We start from the raw sequence: 26,597 nt of genomic DNA on the forward strand, positions 1-26,597 counted from the left end.
AAAACTGATTACCTTTTACCCAAGTACAATACAAGATAAACTAGCAGAACTTTAAATGAACATCTGAGATTTCGGAATCACAGTACATATTGCAAAACACAGTCCGCATGTCTTGACATGTGATCCTGAGCTGATGAAATCTTTACAGATAAATATCTTTCCCACCCACCCCTCATCTCCAATCAATGGAACAAATTCCTGCCTTGCTTTCTCTTTCCTGTGATCTTTTTTTGAGCAGTGTTGGCATTTGACAGATGCTGATGTGATTTACTAGAAATCCTTTATAATTAGCTGGCATCAAAGCTGGTGGGGAGCATAAACATACTGTTTCAGGATAACTCATTCCATCTTTACTACATCTATTTATTACATTTTTATTTCACTCTTCTTGAAAGCATCTCAGAATGGCATACATTTTAAGTCACAGCTACCCTGTGACTTTCATGGCTGAGCGGGGATTTGAATCTGGGTTTCCTAAGTCCTGGTTTGATGAGCTAATAATTACAGACACACTAACTTTTTTCAGGGTTGTGTGTTTGGCACTCCTCCCTTGGCTACTGGGACAGCATGGTACCCTCAATCCTCCCTATACATGCAATCGCCATTTTGTGTGAAAAGTGCAATGCATGTATTTTCAAGCACTGATTTTCAAGCAAACATATCCGAAACAATCCTGGTTTCTGATCATGCTCACTGAAGGTAGAAAATACACCCAACTACCCTATTCCCACAAAATAGCAACTGTATGTGTTGATAAGATCACAGGTAGCACACTCTCCTGGTACAAAAGTTAGGAACACAAAAATGTAATAAATGAAAAGGGCTATTGATACCTTATTGGCATTTCTCAACTAAAGAAAAAGAAAAAGAAAGAAAATAAATGTCTTGGTGTTTAAGAATGTCATTTTTCAGACTTAATGGCCCCGCTGACCCTGAAGAAGTCGTAGCAGACATTTCCTCTATGCCTCTCAAGGTGGCAGTCATCACTAGACTTTTGTTCTCTCCATTATACATCCAGTATTTCATCCCGTGAACACACTTGGAGCACAACAATGGGGGCTAAAAGCCAATCAGTATAACATTTTAATCATTTTGATAATTTGTGCCTTGGGTGAAATAAATGGGAAACTGATTCATGAGGTAGGTGTGCTTTAGGATGTGCTACAGTTGCAAAGAAATCCTGAAGCAAGAGTGGGATCCCGGGGTGGGGTGGGAGCACCCCCCCCCCCGAAGCAGAAATCTTGCTGAAACAAAGTAGATCTGGGTTAGATCAGTACCTGAGTGGGAGACCATCCTTTGTAAGCTGCCTTGAGCTATGCAAATAGGGGTAACATATGAGAAATAGTAATAACAGCAATAGAAAAGAGCAATGGTTCAGTAGCACCTTAAAGACAGACAAAATTTCTGGCAGGGTATGAGTTTCATGAGTCACAACTCGCTTCTGAAGTGACTCACGAAAGCTCATACCCTGCCAGAAATTTTGTCTGTCTTTAAGGTGCTACTGGACTCTTGCTCTTTTCTATTGCTACAGACAGACTAACCCGGCTACCCATCGTGATCTATCTCCATAGTATTGACAGCAGTTTAGTATCACAAACCAATGATGATGATGTGCTGTCTTTGTAGGGAAGATGCATCCCATCAGACATACTCTTGTGCCAAGGTATAACGATGAGAAATACTGATGGTAGGATATCAATAAAAGAATAAATAAGGAGATGGATGGAGGTGGACATCTTCTGAAATGCTTTCTTGAATCATGGAATAAGACTGCAGTCTTCAATTTATACTTGCCAAATGGAACTTGCTGAGTTAAACTGATGTTAAGCGGATGGCTGCAGTCCCAGCCTCCCATTGTAGCACATGCATACTAACATTTGTGGATTCTTTTCTAAGCTATTCCCCTCATCTTTGGCAACATGAAAAATGGGCACAATAAAGCATCAGTCTTCATTCTTCTGAGTGGCATTCCTTGAATCTTAGGGCTGGTTCATGCATGCACGTTTGCCACTTGACAACTGCAACATTAAGAGTTGAGTTGTGCATATGAGCTACAGAAAGAATTTTCCCATCATTTCAAGCATGAGACTTTTCAATAGAATGATCAGCTGTGAGCTCCCAGTTATAACTAATCAGGTGATGTACATGCATGCATGGACTAGCTCTTACCTGTCCCATATTCATTTTCTCTACTAATATTCTTAGCATTCACATCTGTGAAACATGTGCTGAGAAGTTTCAGGGTGCTTTTCCAGGCTTGGGTCTTGGACACAAGCATGAATACAGCTATACATTAGCAAGGATGCTCATGTAGAACTATTTTCTCCTGTCTGCAGCTTAATAATGTGAAGAGAGGAAAACCCAAAGTCGGAGCAGTGAACACAGAGCTCATTTGCAAGTTCCTACAAGAGCAGTTAGAAGCTACTTTGCTGAGCAGCATGTGTAGCCTGCATGCATTTTCCCTCAATACCCGACCCTGCATTCGGCGGCATTAAAAGCCAATTACATGTAATTTACCCAAATTCTGTAACAAAACTCTCAGGTTCCAGCAAGTGAGTTCTTCTGTTGGCTTGAATTGTCCATGTAATTGATTATTCAAAATTGTTCAAAGCAGTGGATGTCACTATGCATTCCTATAGAGAAGGGCCTGCTGTTGCTAACTCCTCAGGCTGGATGAAAGTGTCATACTTGATAATTGGATTAATTTAAGGTGATCAGAACACATTAGGTTAATAGGGGTGAGTTCCTTCAGGATGTTACATGTGTCAACACTGATTTACTCTTGCTGCATTGATGAAAAATAGAACAGTCATACATAGTACCCTTGTAACTTGCTACATCACATAGAAAAGGCATTTGGGAAGAAAGACAAAATATGGATTTCTTTGTTAACATTTCTTTGCCTGGTCATTTCCCCCATTCTCTGCCAATCCCACATTTTTTCTGACACCAGTTTTCAAAGACTGCAGTGGATTTTCTCATGCCTGAGATACCCCAAAAGACCGGTTGGGCTTTGCTGATTATCTAGTGGATGTTATTCTCCAGCATACAGACCAGTAATTTTGTGTTTGTCATGCATATGTGAAAGAAACCGCCATTGAGTGGCAAACAATGGGAAAGCCCTCCAGCTACACTAAAGGGCTCTTGTGTAGCAGGTGTTGGGAAAAACCTTTTGTCAGCTGAGACCCTGGAGAGCTTGGCTGAGGCAGGAGAAGGGTCGAGCTGAACCTGGTTGCACACTGTGCCTTACAGTGGCTAACAGCTCTTGGTGGAGGCAAAGACTGATGGTGGGTAGTGTGTTACTCTCCAAACACGTGCCCTGTGATTCTCCTGTTGCCCAGCAGTAAGGGCAGGATTCCTCGTCCCTTCCTTGGTCACCAATTGGTGATGCTGGAGTTCTGCAAGTGGAACTTCAGAAACAAAACTTAAAAGCTGCCATCGAGGGGTAATTGGACTGAGGTCAGGATGCTGGACAATGACTCTTCTCCCTGTGCCATTTCCCACATTGCAAGTGGATTCGCAGAACTGGTTTAAACTCTGGTAAGGAAAAAAGACAGGTACTAGTATTGTGTCAGGCTTAAAGCAGCCTGTGTGGGTGGGGGCATTGTTGATGAGTGACATGGTATTGGGGGAAGAGTTAAATTCTTCAGTCACAGAGTATTGCTTTCAAAGCTCCCACCCCATAGTGGGTGTCATAGTCCCTATCATTGATGCAAGTATACAAGCAATGGGGTAATTTCTGATAACAGTGATGTTACAAAATAACTGGAGGATCCTTTCACACTTTTGCTTGATATGTATTGTGGTAGATAAAATTCACAGGAAAAACAAGGTCCAGCAAGGTGAGTAGATGTGCCTGTCCATACTAGCATATCTATCTCTAACATTTATTTATTTATACTAAAGGAACTATGCAACATTTGAAGGTATATATCTACAGTAGCTTAGTGTATACAGTGAGGGGAAAAAGTATTTGATCTCCTGCTGAATTTGCCCATTTGCCCTCTGACGAAGAAATGACCAGTCCATAATTTTAATGGTAGGTTTATTGTAGCTGTGAGAGACAGAATAACAACAGGAAAATCCCCAGAAACCCAGAAGACAAAAGTCAGAGATTGATGTGCATTATAATGAGTGAAATAAGTATTTGATCCCTTTGCAAAAGATGACTTAGTACTTGGTGGCAAAACCCTTGTTGGCAATTACAGAGGTCAGACGTTTCTTGTAGGTGGCCACCAGGTTTGCACACATCTCAGGAGGTATTTTGTCCCACTCCTCTTTGCAGATCCTCTCCAAGTCAGTAAGATTTCGAGGCTGATGTGTAGCTACTCGAACCTTCAGCTCCCTCCACAGATTTTCAATGGGATTAAGGTCTGGAGACTGGCTAGGCCACTCCAGGACAGCTCTTTGGTCTTGGTCATGGTGGCTAGTTTGGAATCTGATGGATTGATTGCTTCTGTCAACAGCAGAACCCTAACCCTAACCCTAATCTGGCTGGTTGATAGGGGATCAAATACTTATTTCACTCATTATAATGCACATCAATCTCTGACTTATGTCTTCTGGGTTTCTGGGGTTTTCCTGTTGTTATTCTGTCTCTCCCAGCTATAATAAACCTACCATTAAAATTATGGACTGGTCATTTCTTCGTCAGAGGGCAAACGGGCAAATTTAGCAGGGGATCAAATACGTTTTTCCCTCACTGTACCCTAAAATGTAAATGACAAAGGTGCAAACATATGTCTCACATAGGTATAGAAGTTGGGGGGCTGAGATTAGCTCCAGTGACTTACAAAGTATACATTTGATGGCAGAACAAAGATTGCCATCACAGAGAGTGACAGGTTCTGTGTATACACAGCAAATAATCCAGACTGACCACATCATATACAACGATGATGCCAGTAAGCAAGGAAGACATCTTGCATTAGAAATGATGGTGATAAAATACATTTTTTCATACTGCATTACAAAGCAATGGTTAAGATGGTATTTTCTTAGTTTATACAAAATATTTGCTCTCCACTTGTTGGTATTTTATATCATATATGCACCAGGAACTGTGAACTAATCTAGATGATACACTCATCATGGGTAGATTCCATTTTCACTAGGCCTGTGCATATTGATAAACCCGAACTGAAAATAAACCTGAAATTAGCCATTTTGGTAAATTTCCAGTTCAGGTTTACCGAATGCACAAACCTAGGGAGGTTAAAGCTGAATAGGCAATTCGGGTCCTGGGGAGCATTTTTTGAGGTAGAGCCCCCAAATTCACAGCGTAGCTTGAAGGGACTCTCTTTGCATGACCCCCAAAGTTTGGTAAAGATTGGGTCAGGGGGTCTGATTTTATGGGGTCCGGAATAGGTTGCGCCCCTCATCCATAGAGAATCATTGCAAACTTCGCAATATTTCTCTATGGAGGAGGGGGGGCAACCCCTTCCGGATCCCATAAAATTGGACCCCCTGACCAAATCATCAACAAACTTTGGGGATTGTGCAAAGAAAGTCCATTCAAGCTACGCTGTGAATTTGAGGGCTCTACCTCAAAAAATGCCCCCCCAGGATAATTTTAAAAATACTTAAATTTTAGACTTGTAAGTAATGGCCACCATCTGCTTCCTCTCTCAAGACACTAATTTTCCCATGATTAATTGTAGGGTTACAATTGATCATGGGAAATTGAGTTTTCCCATGACTCTTAAGAAAGGAAGGAAGTGGCCATTACAAACATGGGTATTCGGCTTATTTCAGATTTCCCAAAAAAAATCAGGCTCAATAAACCCGAAAATGAAAATTACCGATTTTTTTTGGCACACCCCTAATTTTCACTAGTCATATTTGTTCATTTATAGGAGTTACCATATGCATTCAGTGTGTGGAGTTGGTAGCTTGCCACCAAAAGTATCCTCCTTAAAAATTCCATGATGATTTCTTGTATCTTTTGGGACTTTTACATTTTGAATATTTGAATCATAATCCTGAAGAATGAGACTTTCTGGAACTGCTGGCCATAGAATTCTGATTCTAAACTATTTTAAAGAATGGAGACTTATCTAGCCATCTGCATGTCTGTTATTCTTCAAAGTAGTGACTTCTATAACTTCCTTCAGAAGTAAACCTCCAGAACTCTGAGTGTGGGTGAGAACATATTGCAATGGAAACTTTAAAAAAAATTCTTTACACCACACACCTCAGATTAACATTTACACAATCAATCCTTGTGGCAAGTACCCATGCCAGACATCATGTCACCAACTTGGAACATGGTAACCTGTATCATGTACAGTGGTCCTTAGTCCTACACATATTATGGGAAAGCAAGTTCCAGTGATTGGTGCAGGTTTCATGGAACCCTTTTAGGGCCAGTAGCTAGGGTGTAAAAGGGCACAAACATGACTTAAGGCTACAGAGGAAAACATCATAATTTCAGTTCCCAATAGCTAGTGTTTTGCAAGCCATCATCTTGCTTTTTAAAATCAATATAAGCAAAATATTTTGATTTAAGCCAATTTACAACCAATATGCATTGTCACTCTGTTTCAGTACTTTTTTCTGCTCAGTCAATGTTATACTTCTCAAAAAGAAGTCATCTGAAAGATGGTAATTTGATAATTCAATTCTGTTCAGGATGAACAGAGATGTGGCATCACAGATATCAAATGTTCTTGGAAATAACAGAGATATCCATCTTAGATCCGGAGTCAAATTCAGCAAGTAATGTCCTCTTTCCCCATTTCTCGTCTGTTTTGAACTACAAAACTTTAGAACAAGGTATTCTGGTTTGAATCAACATGATTCTCAAATACTTGCACTGGTGCAGGATGGCACCAGATGCACTTTGCTGCAGTTGTCTGCAGATACGTATCAATGACCTTTCGTTGTTGGTCACCAGTTTTAGATACTATAAACAAATGGTGCTAATTTACAAAGTTATTTTCTACATAAAATTAAGTATAATATATTTGTGAGAAGAAGCAAAATGTGTTTAAGCCTGTGTTGGTATGTGCAGTCCCCATTGTTCTTTAAGTTGCTGGAGATACACTTCCTTCTTTTCCTCCAATGGCTCATCAGAGTATGGTCTCTCATAACGTTTGCAAAAAAGTCTTTCCCCCAGAGATTCATCATACTTTTGATTTTCAATGATTTGTTCATGTATTTCATTTTTTAAATTGGACAACGAGGGTAGATAAAGTCTCCCTGTCTGTGGACCCCAGGCTACTATTAAGCTCTTTTCTTCTGCTTCCTTTGCTGCCTGTTGGTCTTGGCTGGCCCATGTTACAAACTGAGGACAGTATGGCGAGGCTGTGTATCTAGTCATGACCTTTGTGAAAGATTCTGGCTCTTTGGGTACAGAACCCACCCGATCCAAAAAAGGCTCCTTTTGATCATGTACCAAACAAATGTCTGTGACCATACCACATTCAGGACAAAAAGCTTGGTCCACCTGCCCAGTCACAAGATTTATCAAGGGAGGCTGGAGGTCATTACATAGGTTTTCTGGCACAGGCTCCATCTCATTCAAAAGGAGTTCACTTAGTTTCTGCACTAAAAACATATTTGGTGCTCTCACATCAAATGGAAGGTAGTAGGATGGTCCTCTTTCAGGAGTTGGTGACCGTGCTTTTGGGGAGCTGGACAGCAGCAATCCCTCTACAGCAAAAACGTTTTCTTTTAAGTGAAGCTCTTTTTGTTTGTTCTCATTTGGGAGTCCATCTTCAGCCCTCATGTCAAACTCATACACTACAACCTCTTCATTGTACCTCTGGCCAAAAGTACAATGAGAGCCACAAGCTGTCGCTGGTAGCCTGCTCCCATTTTGCTTATTTTCAAATTCCTCAGTCAGGCAAGTGTCTGGAGAATGTTTTTCTTCTAGTTCTTCTTTTAATGAGATTTCTTCAACATTGTTTCCATCACAAATCCCATTAGAACTCTTGGAATGATCTATGAAATGAGAGTTCTCCAGAGAGTTCTTGTACTCATCAACGATAGTAACAGTGATAAAGTTAACCACTATTTTTTCAGAAGGAACAAACACGTCTCCCCCAGACTGGTTACTGTGCTTCAAAACCTGAAAAAGAACAGAATTACATTTTTAAAGAGTAGCACAGAAAGCTGTTAATAGCAGCCTCTAATGTGAATCAAGTCCATAATCCAACTAAACCAAAGAAGGCTCCTCTTGCCAGAGGCAGAAGCTGAGGCAGCTGGGCTGAAAGTCTGCAGGACTCAGAGTTTCCAAAGAGGTCGGTGCAAGTTTTTGTTTTTTCTCAGCTGCTGGGGAGCTCCAGCAGAGGTTGGTGTGTGTGAGAGGGTAGTGTGTGAGAGTGAGTGGGTGGGGGTGCTTGGAGCCAGCTGGAGAGGGGTTTCTGAGTGGTTCCCTTTGTTGTTTTTAGTTACTGTTTCCTGGGTGAGGAGGGCTGGTGTGACTGGGGTTAATTGCTGGTTCCACCCTCTGCTGTTGGCTGTTGAAGGGTGGGACTGAGCTCTGTTCATTAAGAAGGCTCCTCTCACCAGAGGCACGAGCCTTTGGCGCGAGCTGAACGGCGAGAGCACAAGGGCTCTTGGCCTGGGGGGCCTGTAAGCAGCTGACAAGTTTCTATATTTTTATGTGTTTAGTGTTTTTGTTTCTTCAAGCAGGAAGCCTTTAGAGGCAGTTTGTCTGGGAAGCAATCAGAGTAGTGCAAGAAAGAAACTGAACAACTTCAGCAATGGATCACAGTAGTGTGGCTAGTGAGGGAACTGAGGCAGTAACATGCAAGGTCTGGGGCATGTTTGTATTCTTACCTGAGGGTAACAATAATTACACCTGCAGCAAGTGTAACTTGGTAGCCCTGCTGGAAGAGAAGATACAGGGACTTGAGGCACGGTTGTCCATACTCCATTTTATAAAGGAAGGTGAAGAGTTCATGGACAGAATGCATGAAGCACTCTTTAGGGGGCAAAAGGAGGAGGAGAGGAAGGAATCTCAATGAATGGAGGCGCAACCAACACAGGAGGAGGGTACATGGAAGAATGTGACCCACAGGAGCAGGAAAATCAGGGCTCATTCTGATCCTCTGTTGCTCAGCCACTAGTGCCTTTCTCTGCCATTGCCTCCTCCTGTCAGCCCTTGCTGCTGCCTCACTAGCTTGAGGGCTCACAGCTGGGCCACTGGGTCCAGGCTCTGAGGAGGGCGGGGGTGGTTCTGCCACAACTTCCAACTACAAGTCCTGTGCCTGCTCTGGAGAGCCAACAGCTTCAGGGCTATCAACCTCCTCACAAGGCTGTGCTGAGTCAGGCCCCACTTCAGGCTGCGAGGTCAGAGGCAGTTCCAGTGGGGCTGAATTCCCCTGGTAGAGTTCCTCCTCTGAGGAGGACCCATTCCCCAGGGACTGCCCCATGTCACAAAATCTTAAAGCCTAGTATGATGACAATAACTGCAGATGAGAACAGTAATGATTTGCAGGGAATGGCACGTATGCGGGGAAACATAAACTCACGGGTAAGTACAGAAACGAAAACCTCGGGGCACATAAACCACAAATTCTGATGTCTGTACACTAATGCACAGAGTATGAGAAACAAGCAGGGAGAACTCGAAGCCCTAATACAGGAAGGGGATTTTGACCTAATAGGCATTACTGAAACTTGGTGGGATGTCACTCATGATTGGAATATTGAGGGGTACAACTTGTTTAAAAGGGATAGACAGATAAGGAATGGGGGAGTAGTAGCATTATATGTCAAAGATGTGTATACTTGTGAAGAAATACATGAATCTGAGCATGGAAGTCCAGTCAAGAGTCTATTAGTAAAAATAAAAGGAATAAGAAAGAATAGATATTATGGTGGGGGTCTGCTCTTGACCACCAGACCAGGCAGAGGACTTGGATGAGACACCCCTAGACCAGACTACAAAGTTCTCAAAGAAACGGGACATGGTGGTTATGGGTTATTTTAATTACCCAGGTATCTGTTGGAAGTCCAACTCTGCCAAAAATGCAAGGTCCAATAAATTCCTGACTTGTCTTGTTGACAACTTCATATTCCAGAAAGTGGACAAGGAAACAAGGGGATCTGGTATCTTAGACTTGATTCTCACCAACAGGGAAGAACTGGTTGATGAGGTTAAAGTAGTAGGCACCCTGGGTAGTAGTGACCATGTAACCTTGGAATTTACAATCTTGGGGAAAGGAAAAACTGCACATAGTCAGACATATAGGTTGGACTTCAGAAAAGCAAATTTTAACAAGCTTAAACTAATGCTGGGTAGAATCCCATGGTCAGAAATACTTAAGGACAAGGGAGTTCAAGAAGGGTGGGAGTTTCTTAAAAATGAAATACTGAAGGCACAATCACAAACCATTCCTCTGAGAAGGAAAAATGGGAGGAGCCAAAAGAGCCCTGTGGCGCAGAGTGGTAAGCTGCAGTACTGCAGTCAAAAGCTCTGCTTACGACCTAAGTTCGAGCCTGGTGGAAGTCGGTTTCAGGTAGCCAGCTCAAGGTTGATTCAGCCTTCCATCCTTCTGAGGTCGGTAAAATGAGTACCCCCAGCTTGCTGAGGGTAAAGGGAAGATGACTGGGGAAGGCACTGGCAAACCACCCCGTAAACAAAGTTTGCCTAGTAAATGTAACATCACCCCATAGGTCAGGAATGACCTGGTGCTTGCACAGGGGACCTTTACCTTTTAAAGAGGTCAGGGTGGCTCCATAATCAGCTTTTTAAAGATTTGAGAAATAAAAAAGACTTGTTTAGGAAGTTGAAGGAGGGCCTTATAAGGAATATAAACAAATAACTAGTGCTTGTAGGGAGGGTGTTAGGAAAGATAAAGCTCAATATGAGCTTAGGCTAGCGCGAGATGCTAAACACATCAAAAAAGGTTCTTTTCCTATGTACAGAGTAAGAATAAGAACAAGGACATGATAAGCCCACTGCGAGGACCAGAAAGTGAAATTGTAACAAGAGATGAAGAGACGGCATAACTGCTCAATTCCTACTTTTCCTCAGTCTTTTCTTGCAAGGGAAGCGGTGCTCAACATGGCATAAACAGAACACATGATGAGGGAAGGGAGTTGCAACCTAGGATTGGCATTGGGATAGTGCACAAACTCCTAGTTTCTTTAAATGAAACCAAGTCCTCAAGGCCAGATGAATTGCATCCAAGGGTACTTAAAGAACTTGCAGATTTAACTTCTAAGCCTCTGTCCATTATTTTTGAGAAGTTTTGGAGAACAGGTGAGGTACCAGAAGACTGGAGGAGGGGGGAAATGTTGTCCCCATCTTCAAGAAGGGGAAAAAGGAGGATCCGGGTAATTACCTACCCATCAGCTTGACTTCTATACCGGGAAAAGTTTTTGAACAAATCATCAAACAGTAAGTCCTTGAGCATTTAGAAAGGATTGATCTGATTACTAAGAGACAGCATGGGTTTCTCAAGAACAAGTCATGTCAGACTAATCTTATCTCCTTTTTTTTGAGAAAGTTACTGCCTTGCTGGATCAGGGGAATGCAGTAGACATAGTTTATCTTGATTTCAGTAAGGCTTTTGATAAGGTTCCCCATAATCTCATTAACAAATTGCGAAAATGTGATTTAGATCCTGTTACTGTTATGTGGATCTGTAACTGGTTGACATATCACACCCAAAGAATGCTTGTTAATGGTTCCTCATCCACTTGGAGAGGAGTGACAAGTGGAGTGCCTCAGGGATCTGTCCTGGCCCTGTGTTGTTCAATATCTTTATAAATGATTTGGATGAAGGAATAGAGGGGATGCTTATTAAATTTGAAGATGATACTAAATTGGGAGGTGTAATAAATATGGTAGAAGACAGAGCCAGGCTACAGGATGATCTTGACAGGCTGGAGAATTGGGCTAAAACCAATAAAATGCATTTTAACAGAGATAAATGTAAAGTTTTGCATTTAGGTAGGAAAAATCAAATGCATAATTATAGGATGGGGGAGACATGTCTTAGCAGTAGTGTGTGTGAAAAGGATCTTGGGGTTTTAGTAGACCAAACACTGAACATGAGTCAGCAGTGGGATGTGGTCGCTAAAAAGGCAAATGCGATCTTGGACTGTATCAACAGAAGTATAATGTCTAGATCACGTGAAGTGATGGTGTTACTTTACTCTGCTCTCGTTAGACCTCACTTAGAGCACTGCGTTCAGTTTTGGGCACTACAATTTAAGAAGGATGTAGACAAGCTGGAACATGTCCAGAGGAGGGCAACGAAGATGGTCAGGGGTCTGGAGACCATGTCCTGTGAGGAAAGGTTGAAGGAGCTGAGTATGCTTAACCTGAACAGGAGAAGACTGAGAGGGGATATGATAACTATCTTTAAGTATTTGAAGAGCTGTCATATAGAGGATGGTGCCAAGTTGTTTTCTGTTGCCCCAGAAGGTTGGACCAGAACCAACGGGTTGAAACTAAATCAAAAGAGTTTCCGTCTAGACATTAGGAAGAATTTTCTAACAGTTAGAGCTGTTTCTCAGTGGAACAGGCTTCCTCGAGAGGTGGTAAGTGCTCCTTTCCTGGAGGTTTTTAAGCGGAGGCTAGATGGCCATCTGTCAGCAATTCTGATTCTATTACCTTAGGCAGTTCATGAGGGAGGGCATCTTGGCCATCTTCTGGGCATGGAGTAGGGGTCACTATGTGTGTGTGTGTGTGTGTGGGAGGTAGTTGTGAATTTGCTGAATTGTGCAGGGGGTTGGACTAGATGACCCTGGTGGTCCCTTCCAACTCTATGATTCTATGAAAGTTGATAATATGGAAAAATTATATATGCATATAATTATTAAGGATGATTAGATTCCTTTGTTTAGGATTAGTTCAGTCTTTACCTTACTGAATTCACCTTAATGAATTTTTTTCTTCAGTATTTTGGTATCTATGCAGATACCAGGGAAAAAATTAAGTGTTGAGCAAAGAAACCAAACCACCACAGTGTAACATGGAAAGACAAGGAATACTGGTTTTATTTCCTTGGCAAGAGGTACACATGCCCTCTTCCCTTTTCTAACACCAGCCTGTCAAAATTCTCACTCTTTTGTGTAAGGGAGTTAAAAAGGAAACAGGATGCAGCGGGCAAACGTGTTCAAGAATTGACCCCAGTTTCGTCCCAATCAGCTGCAATTATCTACAGTCTCACTTCTTTCAAATGAATTTCCAGTAGCATCCTAAACAAAGCTGCAACCTTCTATGTCCATTGAAATCAATGGGTTTAGAAGGGTATGGCTCTGCTGGCACTGTGAGAGCCAAACTAGACAATACCACATCCCCAAGTGCGACATGGGAATGCAATGTCATTTTAGTGCCTGGATTTTTACTTTTCAAAGCACAGCGGAGGCCTGATCTTACTGGGAACCTGTGGGATGAGGGGGCCGTCTCCCTCCCCTCTTCACTTTCAAGAGCTGTGTGTGGCCATTTTGGGGTCCTGGAAGGTTTGTTGCTTGCTCTTGCCATTTATTTCTCTTCAGCCCCTTCAGAACATTTCTACTGAGCATCTCTTTATCTGCTATGATTATGTGACCCTGCTCCATCGTCTCTGCATTATTTCCATGTTCCTTTCCATATGTATAGGGTTCTTCCATTCAAGGCACTCCATCTGGCTGTCCTTGATTATGCTGACATCATTGGCTCTTCTCTACTCTCTCTACTGCTATGGGTTTTTTGTTTGTCTTTTTGGTGACAGAACAAGTGCGCATACAGATCCACCAGAGGAAAGCTACAGAAAACCCTATCGCAGGAAGTCCTACAGATTAAATGTAAACCAGTTTGTACAGCCCATTGCTTCTATTCTGTTTTTGCCAATAATAGCTGCACATGAAGATTTTTAAACTGCATGGCAAAAATGAGCAAGTTGAAGTTGCAGGTATTTTAAAACATGGGTTGTTTAGCCTTGGGTGGTCTACTTAGCTGAACAGATCGGTTAGGAGATTTGGATGCTAGCTGGGTAAAACATTTAAGTACTGTGAAACTTTTACAAAAGCAGAATGTCAAGCCAAGTCATTTGCCTGAAGTGTGTGTATAAATCCTTCTGAAGCATCATTAAATCAGACATGAGTCAGGAACAATCTTGATCCAGTTCTGTTTAGAGCTTTTGCATTTCTTAATTATCTCTTTTCCCTAATGATGAATGAATCCATTAGTAATTTGTGGTCACTGACCTTTCCGACCTCCCTATAAATCTTCGTATGTAAATATAGCCTTTCTTTTGGCGTCATAGAGCTTTTTGCCCGAGAACCCTTTAGTCCTTGCTCACAGCAAAGCCCCTTTTGCAAGTGTGTTCATTTTGATGCTCATTAATTGAGCTACTGGTTTGAGGGAAGACTGATGCATACAAGATGAAATTAAAAACGCAGCAGAATCCAGGGCAGGGTTCAATGCGTGACTTCTCCATTCAAAGAGGATCTCAAGCAATAGAACAGAGAAGGCTGGAACTCTGTGAGATCCTGGAAAGCCATCATGGCTAGTCTTTCCTGTACTCCTGGGGAAGTATTCCTGTACTTTTCAGTTCAGCCCAACCTGCAGAGCAAGAGGAGTGGCTTGACTGGGCATTTTTTCCTTTCATTGTTATCTCACACATGCTAATCTTTCTTACCCATCCTCCCAGCAAACTGCTTGTGACAACAAAGGTTATTACATGGGAGATAATGTGGAAATTAAAAAAAAAAAAAAAGCTTGGCCAGAAGCTCTTCCTTGTTTGTGAGTATGACTTGGCTTGGTGGTTTTGGTTTCCCTGATAAGTGCGGGAAAGGCAGGGGTGAATGAGTGCTTCCAGTCCCTCCAGTTTTCTTTGCGTGTAAAGACCGCCAATGAGTGAGAGAGCCTTCAGGATTTTAAACAGGCAGAGCCAGGCCTATTTCGCCTATAATCACTGTAATCTGTAGCCTGGGCTCCAGGGTAGCTCATGGTCCTCTGAACTGTGTATGCCTGAGGCTCTTCCAACCAGCGGCAAAGTTGGGAAGGCAGAGGGAGCCATCTCACTGAAAACAGGACAGCAGCTTTCCACCCGTGAACAAAGAGTCTGAGCTGCTTCTGATCTTCCTGGATTCTGTACTGCAGCTAAGCCTCACTTCACAGAGGATATTTATTACACCCATGTGGAGGAAGTAATATATAAGACAGATCATTGACACCTACGCCCAATCTTCCCAAGGCCCTGCTCAAGCAATGTCTCTCTGTCTCTCCAAAAGGGTGGGGAGTAATGGTGAGAAATTGCATGCGTTCTCCCAGGGATCTGGTGTCCAGGTTGATGCTTTGGCTCATACAGTACTTCCCCCATGCGGCTGCAGCAAAGGAGCGGTCTCACATGAGGAATCTTTCAAAGGCACAGTCCAGAGTTTAAACATATGCAGTATTTTAAGTGACAGGACGGTAATGTGAATGGATGAGGAAAACTCCTTACCAAGTTTTTAGGATACGTTTGCTTCGCTGTGTGAATGTACCTATAAGCACAGCAGCTTGGCACCAAAATAATAAGGACGGTTAAAAAGACAGGCAAAATATATCCAAATATTATTGTTGTTGTCTGCTTGAAAGTAGGATCTGTTGAGAAAACACAATGGGTTATATGATGGTCCAGATTAGCTACTATGAGCATTTATACTGACAGTTGCATGTAGGAGTCCAAATAGGCTCCACTGAAGAGGGTGAAAAAATACTGATTAGTAACTTTTTTAAAAAAAGCACCAATACCTGGTTGAGGTATCAAAAAAGCTCATATTTCCAAATTACAGTATAAATAAGGTTTTCAAATAACCTTGAAAATTAGGAAACCCAAAATTGCCAAAGTACTGATTGTAGACTCAGTGCTCTCATTTTGACCCCCGCCCCAAATCTGTTGACACGTAATCTAGCATTTTGTGAAATATCCCTTCCAGAATATGCATGTATGAAGTCAAATAATTGCTTTCTGTAACTTCATACTTGTACAGCTGGGTTAGATTCTTTTAAACTCTATATTTAGTCGGTTCCTCCCTAACAAGTTACTACAGTCCTTGCCAGCAGATTCTTTCATTGGTTAATTTACCCCAATTATTAGAGATACATAGACCGCTAATAAGGACTAAAAAGGGCTGACTTGCTTGTTTCTAATAAAAGAGTCAAAATTATGCTCTTCAGAATAAAATGAAAGCAAAAATGCCTCCGCTTAATACCGCAAAGCAGAAAGCAGCAGGCTGTGAAAGGAGGGCCTCTTTCAACAACGTTTGAACCTGAAATGGCTGTGGCAGAAAAGAAATGGGGGAAAAATATATTTCATTCCCTTCTTTGAATGGAGGGAAATTCAGGGCAGACTTCCTTTGAATGGGACTCTTAGGGGGTAATGGGCAAACGGATAATGAGTGGTTGTGAAAATGCAGGCAAAACGGTGGGATGTTTTGGGGGCAAAGCCTGAGGAGGGTGGGGTTTGGGGAGGGGGGGACTTCAATGCCATAGAGTCCAATTGCCAAAGCAGCCATTTTCTCCAGGTGAATTGATCTCTACCGGCTGGAGATAAGTTGTAATAGCGGGAGATCTCCTGCTAGTACCTGGAGGTTGGCAACCCTAACTCTTAAGCAGGCCTGAGACTAGAAATTTTGTGCTAGAGGAAGGCTTTGGGGGTAGACTGGAACTACATTATGCCACTATGTGAAAGAAGAGAAACCTACATAGAAATATGTGTTTAGAGCTATTGAATTTATTAAATCATTGTAATTATATATTAGATTACAATATGTACAGCACTTAGGGTTGCCAACCTCCAGGGGGTGGGGCTGGAGTTCTCAAGGAACTAGAACTGATCACCTGCCTACAGAGATAAATTTCCTTGGATAAAATGGTAGCTTTGATAGGTGGACAACATCCCTGCTGAGCTCCCTTCTCTCCCCAGATTCTGCCTTCTCAAGGCACTGCCTTGAAATCTCCAGGAATTTCCCAGTCTGGAATTGGCAACCCTCAGTCCTCCTGGTAAACTTGTTATCCTGGACCCAAACACATTTATATAATGAAAGGGACTAGAGAGTAGGATTGCCAACTTCCACTTCACCACTTCCACTTCACCAGCCGATAGAGATCAGTTCCCCTGCAGAAAATGGCCATGTTGGAAGGTGGACTCCATGGCATTGTACCCCACTGAAGTCCCCCAAATCTCCAGGTATTTCCCAACTCGGAGCTGGCATCCAGCTACAGAGAGACTTTTCAAAAACGAAAGTTGGAAATTTATGAAAGGGACCAGGAATATGCTGGAGTGTGCTAGCAGCCCTGCATCTTCCAGCCATGTCTGAAAAGCAAGGCTATAAGTATGACATAAACTCTACAAATTCATACCTGAATAGTTCCACAGAGCTCCCTCAGCAAGCAAAAGTGATCAAGTGGACCTTTCCTCAATTCAGATATGCACCTGTATCCCAACATTCATTTTCCACTAAACACTATATGCCCCCACTGTGTGGTTGGCCAGATGGATGTGAGTGGCTGTGTCCTTACCTCACAGGGAGGGTACTTAAAAGGTTGGTCCTCAGCTAATCAGTGGGATCTACTATGAGGGCTGGACTGGCTGATAGCCACATGGCAGGACTCGCCTGACCTTAACAAGGATGCTATCAGCAGTATATACAGATTTCTGTTGATAGTCGGTGTGTATGTGTTCAGTTGCTTGTGTTATTCGGTATCTTATTTCTTAAGGCAGGGGTCTGCAAACTGCTGCTCCCGAGCCGCATGCGGCTCTTTGGCCCATTGAGTGTGGCTCTCCGAACTTGGTTCAGAGCCCCTGCTCTCGCGCCCGCTCGCGCCAGCAGCCGGGCTGCGGAGCCGGCGTGCCTGAGAGAGAGAGAGAGAGTGAGCGTGAGAGAGCAGGCGAGCGGGCCGCTCGGTGGTTCCTGCCCCCCCGCCCATCAGCTGTTGGGCGGGGCAGGCTTCCTTTGGTAGACCTGGCCTCCGGCTGAGTCCCATTGGGAGGCCATGTCTACCCACTGGTTTTCTTGGTGGTAGACCTGGACTCCGAGGAGGGGAAAAAGTCCCCCTTCAGAGGCCAGGTCTACCAATTGGCTTCTATGGGCCTCCGGAGGCCAGGTCTACTGCCAAGAAAGCCAATGGGTAGACCTGGCCTCCCAATGGGACTCAGCCGGAGGCCAGGTCTTCCAATAGGCTTTTATGGCGGTAGACCAGGCCTCCAGATGAGGACTCCGGATGGGGAGGGGGAAATGGCAGGGACTTACAATTTGGTTCTTGTAGGTCACACAGCCCGGATAACCTACAAGAAACAATGAACTCTGACCGTGAAAGCCTTCGACTTATAATTTAATTTTTATCAATAAATAAGATCACTATTAAGTATGATATCAAGTTTTATTCAGTGTACCTATAGTTTAATTAAGACTTAAAATTTTAATTAAAGTTTATTAAGTTAATAAACAGTGTACCTACCTATATAGTTTAAGTTTAAGAAATTTGGCTCGCAAAAGAAATCTCAATCGTTGTACTGTTGATATTTGGCTCTTTTGACTAATGAGTTTGCAGACCCCTGTCTTAAGGTTATATGCTTTTATAAAGACACGTAGTTCCCCTTATGACTTCAACAGGAGAAAGAGGGAGGGATCCCTTTTGCATTTTTCTCATATCTTTGTCAACTGTTAAAAATAATTCCATCTGATTAAAAAAACAAAAAAAACAGTATATTTCTTCGTCTTTGGCTCACCTTTTAGAGTATCAATGCAATGTTCTTTAGAAAATCCACTAAGCAGAAGTGGAGTAATATATATTTGCACCGTGACACAATATCCTGTGTTTGGTTCTAACTGCTGCACTTCCAGGCTGTTGTTTTTAATACAGAAGGCCCACTAGAAGAGAGATGTGGCATTTTCACATATTAACAACATTCTGAAGAATTGCAGAACGGCAACAACATTTGAACTATGGGGTCATTTGAAAACAACTAGAGAGTTAAAAAAAATATGTTGCCTATATTCAGATTGTTACCTATGCCATTAATAACCTAATAAGGAATAAGACAACAGGGCATTTATAGAGGGAGAAACTAAGCAATATAATGACAGGTAAGTATTAAAAGTTTATACAGTTTATTATAGTACATTTCAAAAAATCATGTTTGCAATCTAGCCTGTCGTTACTTTTTTATACACACACAGCTGCTTTAAAATTCTGATATTACAATATCTCAATGAACGGTGAATTTGGGATTGCCAGTGAAAGGTGATAGCCTATTTTTATATAATGTGTAATTGTGTCTTTACATTTAAATGTAAAGTAGATAGCACAATTGAGGCAAGCATGAAGGTAAAAAGAGGATTTTACATATCTGGGGTTGCCCTGTGGTATTCAGAAAAAATAGCAGTTGCTTCTGTGGCTGCCATACTGGGTGGTCCTCCTCAAGGGATTAGGCCAGTAATCTCACAAAAGTTCAGCCCCCATTTTCGTAGCCTTAATAACTTCATTCCCCTGACCTGGATGGCTCAGGCTAGTCCTATCCCGCCAGATCTCGGAAGCTAAGCAGGGTCAACCGTATTTGGATGAGAGATCACCAAGGAATATTAGGGTTCGCTCTGCAGAGGCAGGCAATGGCAAACCACCTCTGAACGTCTCTTGCCTTGAAAACCCTACAAGGTTGCCATAAGTCAGCTGCGACTTGACTGCAAAAAAAAAGAAGTAACTTCATCAGATGTAGGGTTGCCAACTACATCTTGGGAACTTCCTGGAGATTTGAGAACATTGACTGGGGAGGGTGGAGTTAAGGAGGGGAGGGAGCTTAGCATGGTGCCATGCTGATGTGTGATGTCAGTTACAACATGAAACCAGAAGTGATGTCACTGTGCCAGCATGATGCTCTAAGACTCACCAAACATTCCATGGCTTAACCATATAGTTGGATGAATCCTAAATTGTTGCCCCAACGTGATGACATCACTTCTGATATCACACCAACAATGCCAAAATCTTGACCCTGCCCCTAAATTCTCCTGCTGTGGGTGTCAGATGGGTTGGCCGATGCAAGGATGAGCAAACTGAGTTCTCTAACAAGACTCTGAAGCAGAACCTTTTTACATCTGGCTTAAAAACCCTTCTCTTACCCTTTTCTTAATTTTTTTGTTGAATACAGTCACATTATATTGCAGGCTGAGGTATATTTGATGCAAATACTCAGGTTCCTCTTCCGGGCCTCTCCGCCATTTCTCAGGTGGAGTCACAATGACTGAAATAGAGTTTTCAGTAGAAGACAGGGAAAATGCAGGAGGATCAATTTTAGCTGGAAAAAGAAGCACATATAATTACGCATAGCAACAAGACACAAATATGATGACATTCTTTTCTTTCTGTGGTTTATTTTTATTATGAACCCTTCAAAGGACATGGATTTCTATCATTAAAAACTCTTGTCACCTTCCCAGAACCCTTAAAAACTAATTCACGTCACTTTCTAAAGAAATGCTAGTTATTAGGATCCCTCAATTTGTGAAACTATTTCCAACGGGGATTTTAGGCTTCTTGTTCATAAATAGCACCCCCTGTGCCCAGATTGTGTGGTCAACTGCTTTTGAATCGGAGGGGACTTTCAAAGGAAGTTTGTAATATGGCATCAGGGGGTCCCCATTCATTGAAAAAAAAGTTTTAAAATCCCATTGAGCTAGTGGAAACCCTTTGTGTGAGCCTGAGCCATGGACCCCAGCAAGTTCATTTAAAAGCCTTGAAAATAATAATTATGCCGTTCACTAAAATGAGCTCTGTTCGAACTCTTGGCAGAGGATACATCCTAGCGTACAGCAGAGAGTACAATACAGCAGAGCGGAAAAGATGCATGAAAAAGTCCTGATAAGACCAAGAGTCACAAGCTACACATCCCCGGCTGCTGTTTAAGACTCCACTGCAGATGGGCAAGTCCCACGCCTGCACCGCACCTCCACCTAAAAGGAAGTGCCTGATCAGAAGAGAAGGCATTCTGGGATGCTAGAAGCTGCTTTAATTGTGTTTCTTTGCTCTACGAAGCATCAGTTTGCACAACGGCAACATACAAGTACAGACCAGTGTATGTCTGAGAGAATGAAACAGGGAGAATAAGACTGTGACCAGTTAAGACCTGTTCTCACGATGAACAGATTGCATAGCCAGTTTGCCAGGAGCACAATGCTAGCAGCTGGGCACACTGGTCCTATGAATTTGCGCAGTCCCATATGCAGACTCCAAAGAAGAAGAGGAAGGGCGAGCAACAGTCCAGGGCAAATAGTAGTTATGGCAAAGCAGTGATTTCAACCTAATTGTAACACAGCATGTCCTGAAACATACTGGATTTCTCTATACATAATCTCTGTGTGATATGAATAGCATGTCCAATTTTTAAAATTTTTAAATTTATTTATCTGTTTCACAACTTGGAGTCCAGAAAATTGGGTTCTTCTGAATGAGATGCTTCAAATAGAAAATGGTATGTCAAAGATTCCTAAGCAGTAGTGTAACCAGGGTGAGGTGACAGGTGCACCCACCCCACACCCAACCTGGACATGGGCACACAATTGATATCAAAGGTCTTATCTAATCTTAAAACCATGCTTGAAATACTTCTGGAATGCCCTGCCAAGGGACATCCTTGCTTACATCTTTGAAAGCAGCCACATTACAAAGAAATTGTCATATAAACATTTTATCAGACACAGTACATTTTGAATTTATTGTAAAATATCAGTTGGGTTGTCCACCAGAATCTTCCATCCAAGTTGTAAACATATAACATTGCTTAAGTCTTTCCTTACTGTCTGTGAATGGATTAAACCGTGCAGATTCTGCCCAGCCGGAACAGTTTCCATTTGAAAAGGCTTTTACTCTGGCATGATATAGCTCCTTATGGTCATAAGTTTCATGTGAGAGGTCACACCAAGTTTGACTGATGTTTTTGCATTCTGAATTCTTAATCCATTTATTTGTGCCATATCTGTATGTTAAATGGTAGAGAAAAGAGAGAGAAAAACAGCATTCGTGAAACTCATCATCCTTTCCCATAAAGATCAGTCCAAAATTGCTTGGATGTTTCTCTAGAATGTTCCATGACCTTTTGTACTGAGCCCCTATATGCCCTCTGCGACAGAAACTGCTCAGTGTATTCAACAACTCTTATGGCTCGGTGTACACTAACAGCACATTCCTGAGAATCGGCGTAGGGGAACCGCGGGGAGAAGGCGCAGGCGAGCCGCCTCCTAAAACCGTTCTGGCTACGCCGATAAACAAAAAAAGCCCTTTCGCAGCTTTTTTTGTGAAAAGGGGTCTTTTGCCCCATAGAGAACAGCGAGGCAGCGCCTCTAAAAAGGCACAGCAACGCTGTTCTCGGCGCTGGCGTAATGGGGAGAAAGGGAACAGGAAGCTGCCTACCTCTGGCTCCTCCCCCTTCCCCACCCCAGGAACACCCCGGGAACTCCCCCCATGCTACACCGCAAGTCTCTGCCGTGGTCTGCGCCACGGGGAGACTGCACCAGCCGAGGAGCGGCGAGCAGCTCCGTGGCGCTCAGGCGCCGACGGAACTGCCCTCGCCGCCAGCGTAAGTGCATCTTGTGCTGTGATTAGACGCACTTATGCTGGCGGCGAGGTCACACCATCTCCTAATGAGATTCGGTCAAATTCTCAGGAATGCACGGTAAATGATGAATCCATTTTCCTTATCTATTAAGTTTGTATCTTACTTTTCTACTTTGGAGGGTGACATACATGGGATTTTCTATTTTATTCTCACAACAACCCTGTAAAATAGGTGGTTGAGTGAAAGAGGCAGGCCCAAGGTTTCCCAGTGACTATCATGGCACATTGGTAGCTTCAAGATGTTTTGATTTGAGGTGACTCTTTAAAATTTCACTGACAATTGCCTTGTGAAGTTGCTTCTCAGAGGGTTTAATTTTTTTTTTTTTTTTTAGGTTTCATTGTAGGTTTGCCTGTCTTGGCCAGGCAACCAGCGGGAGACTGGGGGTAGGGTGGGGACATGGAGGCAGCCATTGGCATGATGTCACTTCCAGCATGATGTCATTTCCAGAAAAAACCAGGAAATTACATCAATCCACTCTAGGAATCATTGGAAAATCTATACTTTTACCACAGAGTTTCTGGCAATTCCTAGAGGGGTGTGAAATAATTTCCATGTTCTTCCCAGAAGTGATGTCATGCCATTAGCCCAATTACCCTTTTATTTTATTTAGCTCCTGCCACCAATCGGAGTGGTGGTGGGAACAAGAGGTGGATGATAGGGGATCCTCTGCCCCCATGGGGGACTGGCAACCCTATTTCAGTGGATGTTTACTTAAAATTTCAATTTTGGTTGCATTGCTTTGAGCCTCAAAATGTTGGAAAAGCAACCCAAACATTTTACAAAAGATTAAACAAATGAACAGCCTGGAATCTTGGATTTGCATAGTTTTTTGAAGTTGTAGCTTCTCCTGGCATTGGATTACTTTCAATTATTTCTCTTGAGCAGGCAGCCAAAATAACTGGAAACTTGCTTATCTCACAGTTCTTTTCATTTTGTCCTTGCTCACCTTTGCTAACCAAGGGCAGCTGGGGGGACCACCAAGGGTAGCTGCTTGGTTCATAAGTGATGGCAGAAGCCAGGCCCAGATGATAAGAAGGTGTGATAGCTGCCTGTTGTGCTTATACTTTGCCCCTGGCATTCATGCCTGATTACTGTAATACACTCCACTTGGATTACTGTAATACACTCTGTATGGGGCTGCCCTTGAAGACAGGTCAAAGACTGCAGATGTTACAGCATTATGAGGCTTACATTTTATCAAGAGCAGGGCTTCAGGGAGGATGTTATACCTATTTATTTCCATCCCTATTAGATACTAGTTAACTTCTGATCTCAAAGTGATGATTTTTTTACTTTTAAAGCATCTGAAGGAAGGGCCCATTTATCCCTCTCTCAACTGTAGCAGGGAAGCTCTGTTCCAGATCCCATCCTATGGGTGGTAAGACCGACGGAGCTTTCGGGTAGGGCCTTCTTGGTAGCTGAACATGGAACAAGGACACCCTGCCTAGTGAGACTTATCTTACAGCATTTGTTTTGGCTACTGAATTAAAACTTAGCTGCTTGGGAGAGCTTTCGATAGGATTGGGAAGATGGTTTTGTTTTCAGATTATTGTTGCAGTCAAGTTCCATTGTGTTTCTTCTGGACTGAGCCTGTTGGTTTATTTTTGTATTTGATTTTATTATACCATGCCATATTTACTGTTATGACTAATGTTTTAATATTACTTTCTTCTGACTTCTGCTCACAAAGGAATGACACCCATACCTTTGGACAGAGGTAGCTTGGGAAGGTTATAGAAGTAGGAAGCATTCTAGAAGAAACCCAGTCAGTTGGTTGGAAGACTTCCCCTTTTCTCTTGCTGAGCAGCTCAGTAACGGAGAAATAGACTCTTCCTAATGTATTTACTGATTTAAATAACTTATATTAAAAATGTTCAAGGCTGGTTTCAGTAAAATAAAGAAAAAACCATGGCAAATAGTCAAAGGAATAAATAAGCTTCCAGAAGCCAGCAGAAAAACATGAACAACACATTATAAAATAACAGATGAGGAAAAACAGAAGGTAGCAAATCAAGAGATAAAAACAAGCTGGAGGTCTTAATTAAGAACTTGGGAAATAGAACTGTTTTAACCTGGTGCCTAAAGCTCAGTACAGATGGTGCCATGCAAACTTCTTCAGAAAGGGCGTTTCACTACATGGGTGCCACCACCAAAAATGCCCTTTCTTCACCAAATGGTTGAAGGCAGGGACACCTGAAGCTTTGAAAATGACCTTAAAGATCAAGAGGTTCATCATATGGGAGCTGGGCAGACTTTTTTGGACTTTGAAGTTAGGAAATCAGCTGTTTGTATTGTATCCAGAAACAAGATACAGATGCCAATGTTATCAAAACATAACGGTGTGGCTGAACCATAGCCAGTGTGCTAGTTATAGAAAGAGCTCTGTGTCGTTGATGCCACCATGGGCACTTAAATTAAGGTTTGAATCTAACAGCAACCCAAAGCAGGAAATGTGACTTATCACAATTTGAGGAAATACAACTTAGCAGGCAAGAAAAACCAAGAGTTTCTTTTTCTAGGAACTGGAAGGGAGTGGGTCTGTGGACTAGTAGACACACAGTAATGAAAGGAGCCTGTGAACAAGAAGCCAATCCATGGAGGGTTTCCATGCCAGGATCAGCTTCCTTTTCCTTTGCAGTAAACTGCTTCACAAGATTGTTGTGAAAACAATGCAATGAAAAACTTTGTAAATTGAAAACACAACACAAATTATAATAATGGTAGAGTGGGAAAATCAAACATACATTAAATACTTCACTGTATAGTTTACTTTTTCCTCTGCTATCCCTTCTGGTGGCAGCCAATGTAAGATGTTCTTCATGTTTTTCGAGACAAAATGGACATTCATAGGGCTGGGCAAAGTACAGTGTGATGCTGTTGGGGAAAGCAACAAAGTATGACATATGTGAGCAACTGGAGAAGAGACATTTGCATTAAAAAGATGTAGATGTTGGGTGGGGAGGCAGAGAAAATGGCTATTATTGGGAAGACAAGGAACTGTGCAATACAATTGCATCTCCTTTTCTGATCACCGGAATCTTTCTCTGGCCTCCCCTAAGTTTCTACCACTTCAAAAAGATCCTGTCCACATGGCCTCATCCTTTTGTCTACAAATATTAGGGTTGCCAGCTCCTGGTTGGGAAATTTCTGGAGATTTTTGGGGCAGAGCCTGAGGAGGATGGGGCTTGAGGAGGGGAGGGACTTCAATGCCATAGAGTCCAATTGCCAAAGTGGCCATTTTCTCCAGGTGAACTGATCTCTATTGGCTGGAGACCAGTTGTAATAGCAGGAGAACTCCAGCTAGTACCTGGAAGATGGCAACCCTAGATACAACCCAGATAGATTGCTTAGGAGGTGGGATTGAGCCCCTGCAGCTGGTGTACCACAGAACCAGGCGTATTCAGTGGGAATAGTGTTGAGCATTAGGTAGCGAGACTATGGGTCATTCTTATGAACTGCAAGTCTGCAGTCAGAGATATTGCACAGTCTGAAGAAGCGAATTGTACTCTTATGCGAAACAAGGATAAAACAACCGGGAACTTGTTACCATTTTATGTGCCATATATATCATAACAACAACAACGCAAAGCCACAGAAGCTAGCATTTGTAACCGGCTCACCAGCAGTAACGGGATTGGAGCCATTGGATTGGTTTACGCGTGATCAGCTGACCGCGATTGAAAACGATCTTGATTTATACTGCCTGATTTGTGGCGAATTTCAATACATCTGGAAAGACTTTGTGGACCCTACTGCTGATTGTAAGAATTATTCCCCCGGGGGTTTGTATGTTCTGAAATGTTTGTAATATTTAGAAGAGAATTGTGTAGTTGTACAGAGTGTTAAAGCCTATTATTTTCATCACGTTTAGGCTATTTGCAGCTCAGAACTTTATTGAAAAGAGGGTTACGCATACATTACGTGCATATTGTGATATAATATATAAGTAAATTTGCATATGTTAAAACGATTAGTGGCTGTGTACTGAGATTATTTCCTTAGGGATTTACTACCTGGAGGTTGGCAACCCAATTAGAGGCCTAAGAAAGAAAG

The 26,597-nt window shown here is 42.4% G+C and overlaps 1 protein-coding gene across 1 annotated transcript; it reads right to left on the minus strand.

The window, feature by feature from the left end:
• Positions 1 to 6,988: 6,988 nt before the first annotated feature.
• On the minus strand, positions 6,989 to 25,415 carry LOC130480647 (interleukin-20 receptor subunit alpha-like). Its single transcript, XM_056853272.1, has 6 exons — positions 25,289 to 25,415; positions 21,727 to 21,905; positions 20,053 to 20,228; positions 18,663 to 18,804; positions 15,393 to 15,532; positions 6,989 to 8,071 (listed from the first exon to the last, which is right to left on the minus strand). The coding sequence occupies exons 1-6, from the start codon at positions 25,390 to 25,392 to the stop codon at positions 6,989 to 6,991; spliced, it is 1,824 nt and encodes a 607-aa protein (XP_056709250.1). The 5' UTR covers positions 25,393 to 25,415.
• Positions 25,416 to 26,597: the final 1,182 nt, after the last annotated feature.

The sequence above is a fragment of the Euleptes europaea genome, chromosome 7 (assembly GCF_029931775.1).
Source record: "Euleptes europaea isolate rEulEur1 chromosome 7, rEulEur1.hap1, whole genome shotgun sequence".
In the NCBI taxonomy this organism is placed as follows: domain Eukaryota; kingdom Metazoa; phylum Chordata; class Lepidosauria; order Squamata; family Sphaerodactylidae; genus Euleptes; species Euleptes europaea.

Coding starts and splice junctions, on each gene's coding strand:
- LOC130480647 (XM_056853272.1), bottom strand. CDS start 25,392: ATGAATGTCCATTTTGTCTCGAAAAACATGAAGAACATCTTACATTGG. Junction 20,229..21,726: donor GTTTAATCCATTCACAGACA/GTAAGGAAAGAC, acceptor TTCTTTTTCCAG/CTAAAATTGATCCTCCTGCA. Junction 15,533..18,662: donor TTGCATTGATACTCTAAAAG/GTGAGCCAAAGA, acceptor TTTTCTCAACAG/ATCCTACTTTCAAGCAGACA.